The sequence below is a fragment of the Bison bison genome, unplaced genomic scaffold, assembly GCF_000754665.1.
Source record: "Bison bison bison isolate TAMUID 2011002044 unplaced genomic scaffold, Bison_UMD1.0 scf7180017864371, whole genome shotgun sequence".
NCBI classification, from domain to species: Eukaryota; Metazoa; Chordata; class Mammalia; order Artiodactyla; family Bovidae; genus Bison; species Bison bison.
In genome coordinates this window covers 15,180,880-15,192,125 of record NW_011494943.1, presented here as the reverse complement: position 1 = coordinate 15,192,125, position 11,246 = coordinate 15,180,880, and the positions used below count along the sequence as shown (strand labels likewise).

General features: G+C 46.0%; 1 protein-coding gene across 2 annotated transcripts; it reads left to right on the top strand.

The window, feature by feature from the left end:
- The first annotated feature begins 996 nt into the window (after positions 1–996).
- Positions 997–8,372, top strand: LOC105000509 (translational activator of cytochrome c oxidase 1). 2 transcript variants are annotated; one of them, XM_010856458.1, is made up of 5 exons: positions 997–1,447; positions 1,741–1,847; positions 3,308–3,435; positions 4,241–4,418; positions 6,283–8,372. In XM_010856458.1, the coding sequence occupies exons 1-5, from the start codon at positions 1,168–1,170 to the stop codon at positions 6,328–6,330; spliced, it is 741 nt and encodes a 246-aa protein (XP_010854760.1). In that variant the 5' UTR covers positions 997–1,167; the 3' UTR covers positions 6,331–8,372. The 2 variants fall into 2 exon arrangements, with proteins under 2 accessions (XP_010854760.1, XP_010854759.1); XM_010856457.1 differs by having other exon boundaries at positions 4,754–8,372.
- Positions 8,373–11,246: the final 2,874 nt, after the last annotated feature.

Sequence of the window (11,246 nt, the reverse complement as noted above, 5' to 3'; positions counted from 1 at the left end):
CCCACCAGTTCAAACCAGAGGGCACAGGCTTAAGCTGTTTAACACACCAAGTCCTTTGGATTTAACCTCACCAGCCTGGGGAGCCACTGGAAAGTTGTTCACGGTCGCTGGCTTTGTTTCTTCTACCTTCTCTTCCTAATGGCCTCAGTTTTCTCTTCTGGGAGAGAAGAGGGAAAACGCAGAGGGGAATTTGGCTCTTGAAAATTCTTCTGATTTTTCTCTCTCTCCAGGATGGCAAGCGTCAGTTACTTTTAGGGACTTTGTCACTATGGTCATCTCTGCTATTTACGTAAGACTTTATTTCTTTAAAGCCGTCCCTGGTGGCTCAGATGGTAAAGAATCCTTCTGCAATGTAGGAGACCCAGGTTTGATCCCTGGGTCGGGAAGATCCCCCTGGAGAAGAGAATGGCTACCCACTCCAGTATTCTTGCCTGGGAAATCCCATGGACAGCGGACCCTGGCGGGCTGTAGTCCATAGGGTCGCAAAGAATCGAACATGACTGAGCGACTAACACTTGCACTTTATTACTTTAAAGCTCTAAGGGCTTACTTTGCGTTTTCAACCCTCCTACGTTGGTAAAGCAAGTAATAGCATCCTTATTTACAGATAGTGAAGAGGAAGTTCAGAGAGACTAAATGACTGGGCAGATCACATCTCTGCGGACGATTTCCTTACCTGTAAAGTGAAGTGACTGAACTATCCCTTTGCAACAACAATACATTTATCATTATAGACCTGCTCAGAGTTGGGAAGCCATTCTGAAGCAGAATCAATTTCATGACCCAGATACATCTCTAGTAGATCATTGTGGGACGTAAAGTCCGGCGCTCCCCAGGCAACCGAAGGGATTGAGTACAGGGTTGCCTCACGTAGGTCTGGGGTTTGCTCAGCGGGTACAGAAAAGCACGTACCAGGCTGCGGAACGGCTTTTGCGGGCGGTGGGGACGCGTTTTTGGAACGGACCAGGGAAAGGAAGTGTGTTACACCATCGAGTGTACCCACTCCCGGCTGCCGCGGGCACGATGCGGCGTCCTTGGCGTTCCGGCTGTCCTGGGCGGGCCTGAGCCTTTGGGTCTCCGGTGACGGGCAGAGGAGCCTACCGGCTCTGGACGGGCTCGTTTCGGTGGCAGACTGGGAGGGCAGACCTTGGCCCAGAGTCGGAGCCGATGGCAGCTTGGGCTGTTATCAGCTTGAGCAGGGCCGCTGCCCAGTGCTTGTGGGCGCGAGGCCCCGGGGTCCGGGGGGCTGTTCCGCCCTCCGCCCTGGCCTTCCAGCCTGAGCCCCCGTGCTGTAGCGCCGCTGGGGGCCGGACGCTGCACCTCACGGCCGAAGTCCCCGCGGGGCACAACAAGTGGTCCAAAGTCCGGCACATCAAGGGTCCCAAAGACGCAGAAAGGAGTCGCATCTTCTCCAAGCTCAGCTTGAGCATTCGCTTAGCGGTTAAAGGTGAGAACCTGGCGGTCACCCACCGCTGGCAGCTACCACCCTCACTGTGCCCACGCTCTCACTTGCCTCCCAAATCCCTGTCCCCGGCCTTTCATTTCAAATGAACTGAAAACGTCTTTCCCAAAATACTTGCCCAGCTTTCATTCAAACATCGGATAAAGTGTCCTAAACGAACGGAAATCTAAGCGGTGACTTGTCTCTCTTGGCTGATGGAGGGGAGGAGAGGGCGTGGATGTCTCTTTTTTCCTTTCATGTCTTATTGAGATGTCTCTGCTTACTCTTTTCTATCTCAGAAGGAGGCCCCAACCCTGAGCTCAACAGCAACCTGGCCAGCATCCTAGAGGTGTGTCGTAGCAAACACATGCCCAAGTCAACAATTGAGGCCGCGCTGAAAATGGAGGTGTGCTCTCAGTTTGACCTTCCTGTTGTTGATCACAGCCCCTACCGAGCACATGTTTGGAAGGCCACCACACTTTAAATTATCAGAGAAGCGGTGTTGTTGACACCCTCATCTTAGAGCCTTCTGGTTACTCTTGGGCATTAGTTATGGGAGCACAGTCAGGAGTAGGATGTATAGATGGTGTACAGAACTGCAGCCTAAGACTGTTGAGCTGAGTTGAGGAGCTGGGGGAAAAAGAAAGGGCAGAGTATGATGTTAGGTTGCAGAAGGTTTGTTTTTCTGATATTGATACATAAAAGCAGAAAAGCCAGTAGAAAGAAGGTGCAGATGATGGTGATGGTGGGAGGGACTGGGATGTAGAACCCAGGTGTGGGAATTATCAAGTCCAGGTGAGGAGACACGTGTTCTCTGGGATGGATGGGAAGAATTTGAGGAAGTAGTAGTCATCTTAGTAGCTAATAGTTATTGAATGTTTACTCCAGGCCAAGTTCTTTTTATTTTTTTTCTGGCTGCATCGTGTAGTTTGTGAGATCTTAGTTCCCCAACCAGGGATGGAACCTGTGCCCTCTGCAGTGGAAGCACAGAGTAGAGTCTTAACCACTGGACCACCAGGGAAGTCTGGAGGCCAAGTTCTTTGATAAAAACTTGGTGTGCATAATTTCACTGAATCCTCGGAACAACCTCAAGTTGGAAACTGAGGCACAGAAAGATTAGGCGACTTGACCAAGTCACACAGAAAATGACCTACTGGGAACCAGACGGACCCCAAAGCCTATTTTCGAATTATCCTACACACCGCCTTCATATCAGGTGTGTGCAGATAAGGCACACACCTTTCCCCCACCTGGGGGTCCTTTATTTCCTCTGTGAAAGAGGGAGAGAGAAGTCATCAGTTGAGTGTTCCTGGGAAGATGGCAGGGCAAGGGGACAGAGAGAGAGGTGAAGATGGGGTGCATGGGCGAGGAATGAACAGAGGCAGCGTGGGGTGTCCCCATGAGATTGGTCCCTGGAGTGTTTGTTTGAACTTTGAGGCCATGCTATTCGATGAGGCCCAGGTGTGTGATTTCTCTTAGCAGTACTTAGCAGCCCAGGGTAGACTCACAGGGGTTTCATGCAGGATAAGGTAGAGGAGGATGAGTTTTAGTAGGAGTGATAGAGGGGTGGATGTGGGATTCAGCTGGGGAAGGGAGAGACCAAAACTGGGAGATGAGTGACTGATGGTTCAGGGACAGGATAAAGAGACTGCCTTACAAGGAAGGGGTAGCACTTTCAGTTACCTCTAACATTGACCCCAAGAGCTTCCTCTCAGAGAGGGAGGACAGAATTAAAGCCTTAAGAGCCTAGGCGTCACCCCAGAGAGCCCATTCCATGGAGTCAACTTTGTGGTGGTTGTGGTGCCTGGGCTGGCATGGAGGAGGGAATTAGGAAACAGGAAAATGTGTTTGTGTTATCTATTGCAGAAAACCAAGGACATGTATTTGTTGTATGAGGGCCGAGGCCCCGGTGGCTCTTCTCTTCTCATCGAGGCATTATCTAACAGTAGCTCCAAGTGCCACTCGGACATCAAACATATCCTGAATAAGAATGGGTAGGTGTATGTCTGGGGAGAGTGGAAGGGGACAGAGTCTCTAGGTTCTGATTCTGGGAGAGGTAAGTACTGTCGTTCCTGGTGGGGTTTCAGGTTTTACACACATGTCATCCTTAGCAGAATCCAAATGGGATCATTTGTTCTCCTTTAATGTGTTCTGTAGTGGGCAGGACCCACTCCAGTGTTCTTGCCTGGAGAATCCCAGGGACGGGGGAGCCTGGTGGGCTGCCGTCTATGGGGTCGCACAGAGTCGGACACGACTGAAGCGACTTAGCAGCAGCAGCAGCAGTGGGCAGCATGCAAAGGACAGGTGGAGAAGCAGTGCTGTCCACTTGTCTCATCTGTCCATAGAATGTCCAGGCCTTGGAATGTCCCACCAGCGATGTACTCTCAGTTGTACAGGAATTGATGAACAAAGTCTTTGCAGCCTCCAAACTCCAGTCAGGGCAGAAAATAGAGGGTTGGGGACTTCCCCTGGTGGTCCAATGGCTGAGACTCCACGCTCCTCATGTAGGGGCCTGGGTTCGATCTCTAGGGGAACTAGATCCCACGTGTAGCCACTAAAAGGTCCGGCATGCTGCAGCTAAGACCTGGGCAGCTAAATTAATTAATCAAAATAAAACAGAGGGTTAGTGTTATGTTCGGATCATTCCCTTGTCCGGAGGTAGCTGGATCTTCTTCAGGAAGAGAGCTGCTCCGTGTCTGTTTATACTCCAGGGGTAGGGTGGGAATGAGTGTTGGGCAGTGCTATGTGGAGGCTGAGTGTCTAAAGGGATCCATTCTGGCCCATTTCCTCGCCTATTAGGGGAATGATGGCCGAAGGAGCTCGCCACTCCTTTGACAAAAAGGGGGTGATTGTGGTTGGAGAGGAGGACAGAGAGAAGAAACCTGTGAACCTAGAGCGTGCCCTGGAGCTGGCGATAGAAGCAGGAGCTGAGGATGTCGCGGAGACTGAAGACGAAGAGGAAAAGAACATTTTTAAAGTGAGTAAGAAGCCTTGGTGTCTGGTGGACTTCTGAGAGGGCCCTGATAGACATGTTAAGTATTCTTCTCTCAGTCTCTTCTGTCTTGTGCCTGGGGGACAGGTGAGATAAAAGAGCTCGCATATTGCACAGACAATTTATTAAGTGAATACTGGATAGGACTTACTCTCCTGAGGACGAGAAGGATTCAGAAGGCGGAACACTCTGTTTCTGCCAGTGAAGACTTAAACCCAGTGATACATTTCAGGAATTTCATGCAGGTGTTTGCAAACTTCTGTCCAGCTTTGTCGTGTTATCTCCTGGCTCCTTACCTCCTGACTTTCCTTTGTCCCTAGTTTATTTGTGATGCCTCTTCACTGCATCAAGTGAGGAAGAAACTGGACTCCCTGGGCCTGTGTTCTGTGTCCTGTACACTAGAGTTCATCCCCAACACAAAGGTGCGGCTGGCTGACCCCGACCTGGAGCAGGCTGCCCATCTCATCCAGGCACTCGGCAACCACGATGATGTGATCCATGTCTATGACAACATTGAGTAGCCAGACTGTACGTGCCTCCAGGCGGCCTATTCTGTAGCACAAGCTTCTGCAGCGTCCCCTAAGACTCAAGCAGATCGGGGGAGGGTGTGGGGCGAGGACCGTGCCTAGCAGGTTAGCAAGCATAGACCTGCAGTTTTGTGGTCAGCTGAATCCCTACATGTCCATGAAGCCTCTTTGTCAGCTCTGCTGGTGTCTGAGCCCTCCTGAGTGAGTCCCCCACATCCTTCTCGATGTGGGGGGTGTGGGCAGTCAGCTGGTCAAGTTCTGATCTCAGGAATCTGGCCCTTGGGGGGACAGTAGGGGCCCTGAGGGCCCATGTACTAGAAACTACTCTTCAATAATAACAGTAATTATTGACCTGAGTAGCTGCCCTGCTGTTGTGTGACTTGAGTTTTCCTGGGTTTGTGTCCAGTTGGTGGGACCCTCTTGACTTTCTTTTAAGTCTGTGGGCTTAGTTCCACTACTCCAGTCCCAAGACTGTATTTTTTTTGATTGGCCATAGAAACGTGACTCGCAGCAGGTGCTTTGTGTTCTAGTGCTGGTCTAATGGCCTAAATCTGTCATTTTTTCACATACCTAATATCAATCAAACACCTACTGTGTACCAGGAACTGTACTTACAAGCTGTTCAATTGATGCCTTGTGCTGGATTTGCTCTAAGACATTGGACCTCAGGGAGAAGACGCAGGATCTCTCTCCTGGAGCTGTCTGAGGGCAATGTGAACTGCTGTGCATGCATCCTTGTTCTCTTCCTGTGGCCTCTGTATCCTTCTTCTACCAGAGAACTTAAGGCTCTAGCCCAAAGGGTGCAAATGTAAGGGACTCCCACGCCTTGCTTTGTCCAGGTCCCTCTGTGTTCCGAGTGCTTTCACTGCTGAGTGAACCTATCGGTGGGCTGCACTCAGGAAAAGAAACACCACGCTGGTTTTGAAAGCTGTCTGATGCCCAGAATGCCCGACTCTGGCCCCTCTTAATCCCTGATGCCAGTTGGATGATGGGGCACTGGGAACTGGAAAGGAAATGAGAACAGAAAGAAGGGTGAAGAGCTGAGTCAGGAGCCTGGCCAGATGGGAAATAGGAGCCATGGTACCTTTTGCTCCAAAGAGTCACTTTTAGGTTTAGAGACACCAGGAGTGCCAACCACCTGTGCTGGAGCCCATCAAGTATGTGGGGCCTGGAGTAGCTTTTTGATCCTAGTTATTCACCTTCTTATAAGTTGGTTAAGGCAGTTCTGAGCTCAGTGTAATTTTCCTGAAGGAGCCTTAGGTAAATTAGGATGGAAAAGAACTAAAACCAAATTGGCTCTAAATGATAGCTTCACTTTCTAGGAAAAACAGATCGCTAATTCCACGATGACTTCAACAGCTGGAGAGTGAAGCCTGGGGGAAGAAAATCAATTAAATAATCCATTATGGTGCCAAGGCATGCGCTCTTATACCTCATTTCATAATGGAGGTACTACCTGGGATTTTTAGTTTTTATAGGAGATAACTCATCTAAATATCTGAATAGCACATCATTAAAACAGGGCAACATAAAGTTTAAATGCCACTTCCTAATTTATAAGATACTTTCATATTTTATTTATTTGACTTTCAAAACAAACCTATGAAATAGTCAGGCCAAGTATTTTATGCACAGATGATCTCATACCAAGCAGGTGAAAACTCTGTCTTGCATTCATAGACCTTGGTTTATAAAATAGTTTGGTTTTGTGAATGTTGAATATAGGTTAATTTGGAGAAATGTGATCATTTCTGATATGAGTAGTCTTGTACTAAGGAAGCCTGCTCGAGAGGGGAACTTGGTTACTCATGTGAAGTCCTCTGATCTAACAGATAGGATTTGTTACTGTGAATTCTGTAAACCAGTTTGTTTGCATCAAGACGTTCTAGACAGCTCTACACTGACCTCTGGCGGTGCCCTGCAGTCTTCCTGCAGTTAATATGGGAAAGGCAGAAATGAAAGCTTTCTCAGACCTGTTCTGACTCTAGATCTGATAAAGACGTCCTTAGCTACATAAGTTAAATTGTTAAATAGCTATTTAACTGAAAATTTAAGTAAAGATGGTATGAGCTGTTTTGCTACTAGAAATTACTTTTTAAAGAATATTTTATGTCAGAGAAAGCATTTACAATATAATGTCAAATGAAAAAGATTAAAAACTGTATGTATAGTGTGGTCCAAATTTTAAAATATATATGATGCTGTATATATGAAATTTTAAGAAAAGACTAGAAGGAAGTATACCAGAATAGCAAAACTGATTATCTCTGGGTGGTGATGTTATAACTGAGTTTTATTTTCATGTATTATATTTATTATGGAAGCATTTTTTAAAAAGAAGAAAACTAGTCACGTTATCTTCCTACTAAGGAAGCAACATGTGAGCACCTGGGATTCAGGTGACCTTGAAGTCAAAAGAATGGGGTCTGGTCCTGGCTTGCCTTATCTTTGATTAGTGTCTTAACAACAAAATCATTTAGCACCTTGAGCTGGCTTGGGCTCACTTTCAAGTGTCCTTTCAGTGGGCTGGAAGTATCAGTGACAGGCTTTGTCCACAGCCTTGACTCTCACTGGGAAACGCTCATGTAGTATGTAGGTGCTGCATCTCTGCCAGGGGCCCCGGCTGAATCAGACTGGAACAGTGAGAGCTCTGCCTCCAGCTAACCATGGAAATTCAGTTGTGTGGTTACTTTTTCTTTTTTCTCTTGAAAACATATGACATAGATGTCATAGAGTTGTCTTGAGAATAAAATAAGTTAATATATGCTAAGCATTTAAAACAGTGCCTGGCAGTAGTAAGCATTCAATATATGTTGGCCTTTTTTCCCACTAAGTATGAATGAACATTTTTTTTAAGCATTTTTTATTTTATATTGGAGTAGAGTCAGTTAACAATATTGTGATAATTTCAGGTGTACAACAAAGCAATTCAACCATCCATATACATGTATCCTGAGTGAACATTTTTAAAAACTGAAATGTGACCGCCCTGTATTTATGTGCTTTGTAACCTGTCCCCCACCTTCTCCTTCCCCTTCACAATATATCCTAGATGCCTTTTGGTATTGGGATGGAGAAGTCCACTTCTTTCTTTTTAGTAGCTACATGGTATTTTATTATTATTAATATGTGTCATAATTTATTTAATTAGTCTCTATCAATGGATATTTGGATTGTTTATCTTACAGAAGATGCTACAATGAATACTTTTTACCATTGCTGTCTTGCAAAGTATTCTTCACAATAAATTTATAGAAGTGGAATTACAAAACACAAAGCAGTTTTTCTTTAGACGTAAATGTCAATATGTAAAAATGTAAAGATGTAAAAACAAAGCAGAGAACCCAACTGAGTGAACTGGTGATCTGAATATATTGTATGTTATCTCTGAATTAAAAGAATGTTCATCGAATCACGTGATAGGCTTTTTGGTTTGTTTCCCTGTTTTACACCAAATTCATTGAGATATCCCTTCAGAGAATTTATTCATTGGTATTTGTTGTTCCCTGTCATGTGTCCTGTGCTCTTGAAAAATGAAAAGCAATGTGTGCAGCCGGTGTGTGAGTGGCTGCTTAATGGGACCAGTACTCCGAGGCCCTGAGCTCTAGGGTTGGGTCATGAATCTTGGGGTCAGGGAAGGCTCAGGTGCTTAAACAGAAGTGTGAGACTAGGGTGACAGACCTGAGGAGGCCTGGCCCAGTGGGGAGGCTTCACGTGGGGAAATGAAGGGGGAGGAGACAGCATAGAAAGGGGAGATGAAACACAGAGCTCAGGGAAGTAACAGTCAGCAACATCCCCATCAGAGGCTCACCTATTCATTCAACAAATATTGTTTTTTGAATGTGCCAGGAAAGATGGTAGGCCATCTTTTTTGAATGACACAGCTTCTATTTTGTTATTGTTGTTGTTGTTGTTGTTTTTAGAGGATAGTACACTCCTGAGACATGGGAGCGGGCCAACCCCAAAGGAGAGGCCCAACTTCTGTCTTTATGCTTACTTTCTTAAAGGCAGTTACAGTAGAGTAAGATAAGTGCTTTGATGAATAAAGTACTAGGTGCTTAGGTGCCCAGATTTAGGGCTTTCTGTCTGGAAAGGCTTCCTGAAGGGAGCAATGTCTAGGCTTACTTCTTCCCTGAAAGAATGAGTGTAGGGGCAAGAATGGAGGAGAGGGGTGTTTGAGACAGTGAATATGCAAAGGTTAGAGGCAAGAGAGAGTCATGTTTGAGGAACTACCAGTCGTTCTCTGTGGCCAGAACAGAATTTGAATGATGGGGTTGTTGGAGGTGGGAAATGGAAAACCTTAGGCTGCAGAAGAAATGGTTCCAGGTCCTTCTTAACTACATTGATGTATTTGATTTTCCCTAAGGATAATGAGGACTGTAAAATCTTTCAGGAGATCATGGCAGGATCAGGGATCCATTTTAAAAGGTCACCCTGTGATGAGAGTGATCTTGAGAAGCTGTTACACTAAATACTCCAAGTAATAGACTTGGGAGGTTTGAACTAGGAAGGTGGAGCTGGGACAGGGAGGGGAGTGGACAGATTGGAGACATGGCCACGATTAGCTGTGGGGGAAGGGAAGTGGAGAGGAAGAACTCTTCAAGTTTGATAACTCAAAAGCATCCAAGGTGGGAACCTGATGATGGAGAGAGCAAATGAGAACCATGGAGGAAAACGATCAGATCACTTTGGACCTGTGGAATTTGAAGTACCTGCAGAGTACTCAATGGATGATGTCTCTGAAGTTCAGAAGAAAGCCCAGAAGGATCACTGCAGCGTGGGGATGTTTGAGATGGCTGGTTCAGTGACAGACAACGGAAATGGAGTCCTCAAAAAAAGCAGTTGCTAGGAAGGTAGAGGAAAAATTAGGAGACTGTTTCCAGCTAAAAACTTATGTTGTTGTATTGTATGCGCTACTATGTGCGAGGCACTGTTCTACGTGTTGGTGACAGGGCAGTGAACGGGACATAGTCCCTGCTCCTACACGGCTTATGTTCATTGTAGTCGGAGGAAACTATAATTTCAGGCTATATGAAGAAAAATAAGGCAGCATATGGAAATACAAAAATGTTGGAGGGGAGAGGGCCTATTTAGGCACTTTTGAGAGTTGACATTTGAGCAGACCTGAATGAAATGCAGGAATTAACTGTGGGAAGAGCGTTCTAGGTGGAACAAAGGGCAGGTACAAAGGTCCTGAGCCTGGTAAGCTCTAAGTATGGAAAGAAGGCCAATGTGGCTGGAGTGATTTGAGGGAGCTGGAGAGGTGAGGTGGGAGAGGATGGCGGGGGCCAACTCCTGTTGGGCCCGGATGGCCATGACAGAGTTTGAGTCTATTCTGTGTGTGATGGGAAGCCCTCGAAGGGTTGAGAACAGGGAGTGACATGATGTTAATTACACTTTACAAGGATCACTTTGGCTGCTGTGTGGAGCACATTTGTTAGGTAGCCGCAGAGGAAACAGGCAAACCTGTTAGGAGGCCAGAGCAGTCACCCAGTACATAGGGTGGTGGCTTGCACCAGGGTGAAAGTGGTGAGAAGTAATTGGATTCAGATACATTTTAAAAGGAAAGCTGAAAAGACCTGCTGGGTGATTGGATAGAGGAATGTTAGAGAAAGAGTGAAATGAAGGAAGATGCCTCCTTGGTGTGTATTTTTATGACTGGGAAAACAGAGGAGCAAGGTTTTGTGGGGAAGGGGGAAAAAATCAAGAATTCAGTGTAAAACACGGTAAACTGGAGTTGTATTTTAGACATTCCAAGAGACCCTGCTGAGTAGACAGCGTCTACAGGCAAATATTTGAATTTGAATACAGGCAAATATTCCTAAATCTAAGAGGTGGATTTAAAGAAAAAGGTGTAAAGTAATTCTTAAGAGATTTGATACCCAAGGCAAAGCCACCACTAAAGGCTCTTAGTTGACAATTGAAAGCGACATCAGAGGAAGATGTTTTTGGCGTCTGATTTATCTTACACTGAACAGGGGCCCGAGGAAGGGAGCCCAGATTGTGGCGGCCTTGGAATCTGAAGATGGAGGTGTATAACATGCCGAACAGTGGAGGCTGGGAAAATTAATTATGGTCATCTCTATTTTGAAATATCATGCAGTCAAGTACAATTGTTTTGGGACAATATTAAGTGCCACGGGAAAACAGGATAAAATTTAAGCACACTACAAAACAATATGAAGCCGTTTTTATCAAACGCTGTATATTTAGGTAGGAAAGAGACAAAATATCTCTGGGGTGGAATTTTTATTTTTTTCAATTTTAGTACAAAGAGCTTGTGTTG

Coding starts and splice junctions, on each gene's coding strand:
- LOC105000509 (XM_010856457.1), top strand. CDS start 1,168: ATGGCAGCTTGGGCTGTTATCAGCTTGAGCAGGGCCGCTGCCCAGTGC. Junction 3,436..4,240: donor CATATCCTGAATAAGAATGG/GTAGGTGTATGT, acceptor CTCGCCTATTAG/GGGAATGATGGCCGAAGGAG. Junction 4,419..4,753: donor AGGAAAAGAACATTTTTAAA/GTGAGTAAGAAG, acceptor CTTTGTCCCTAG/TTTATTTGTGATGCCTCTTC.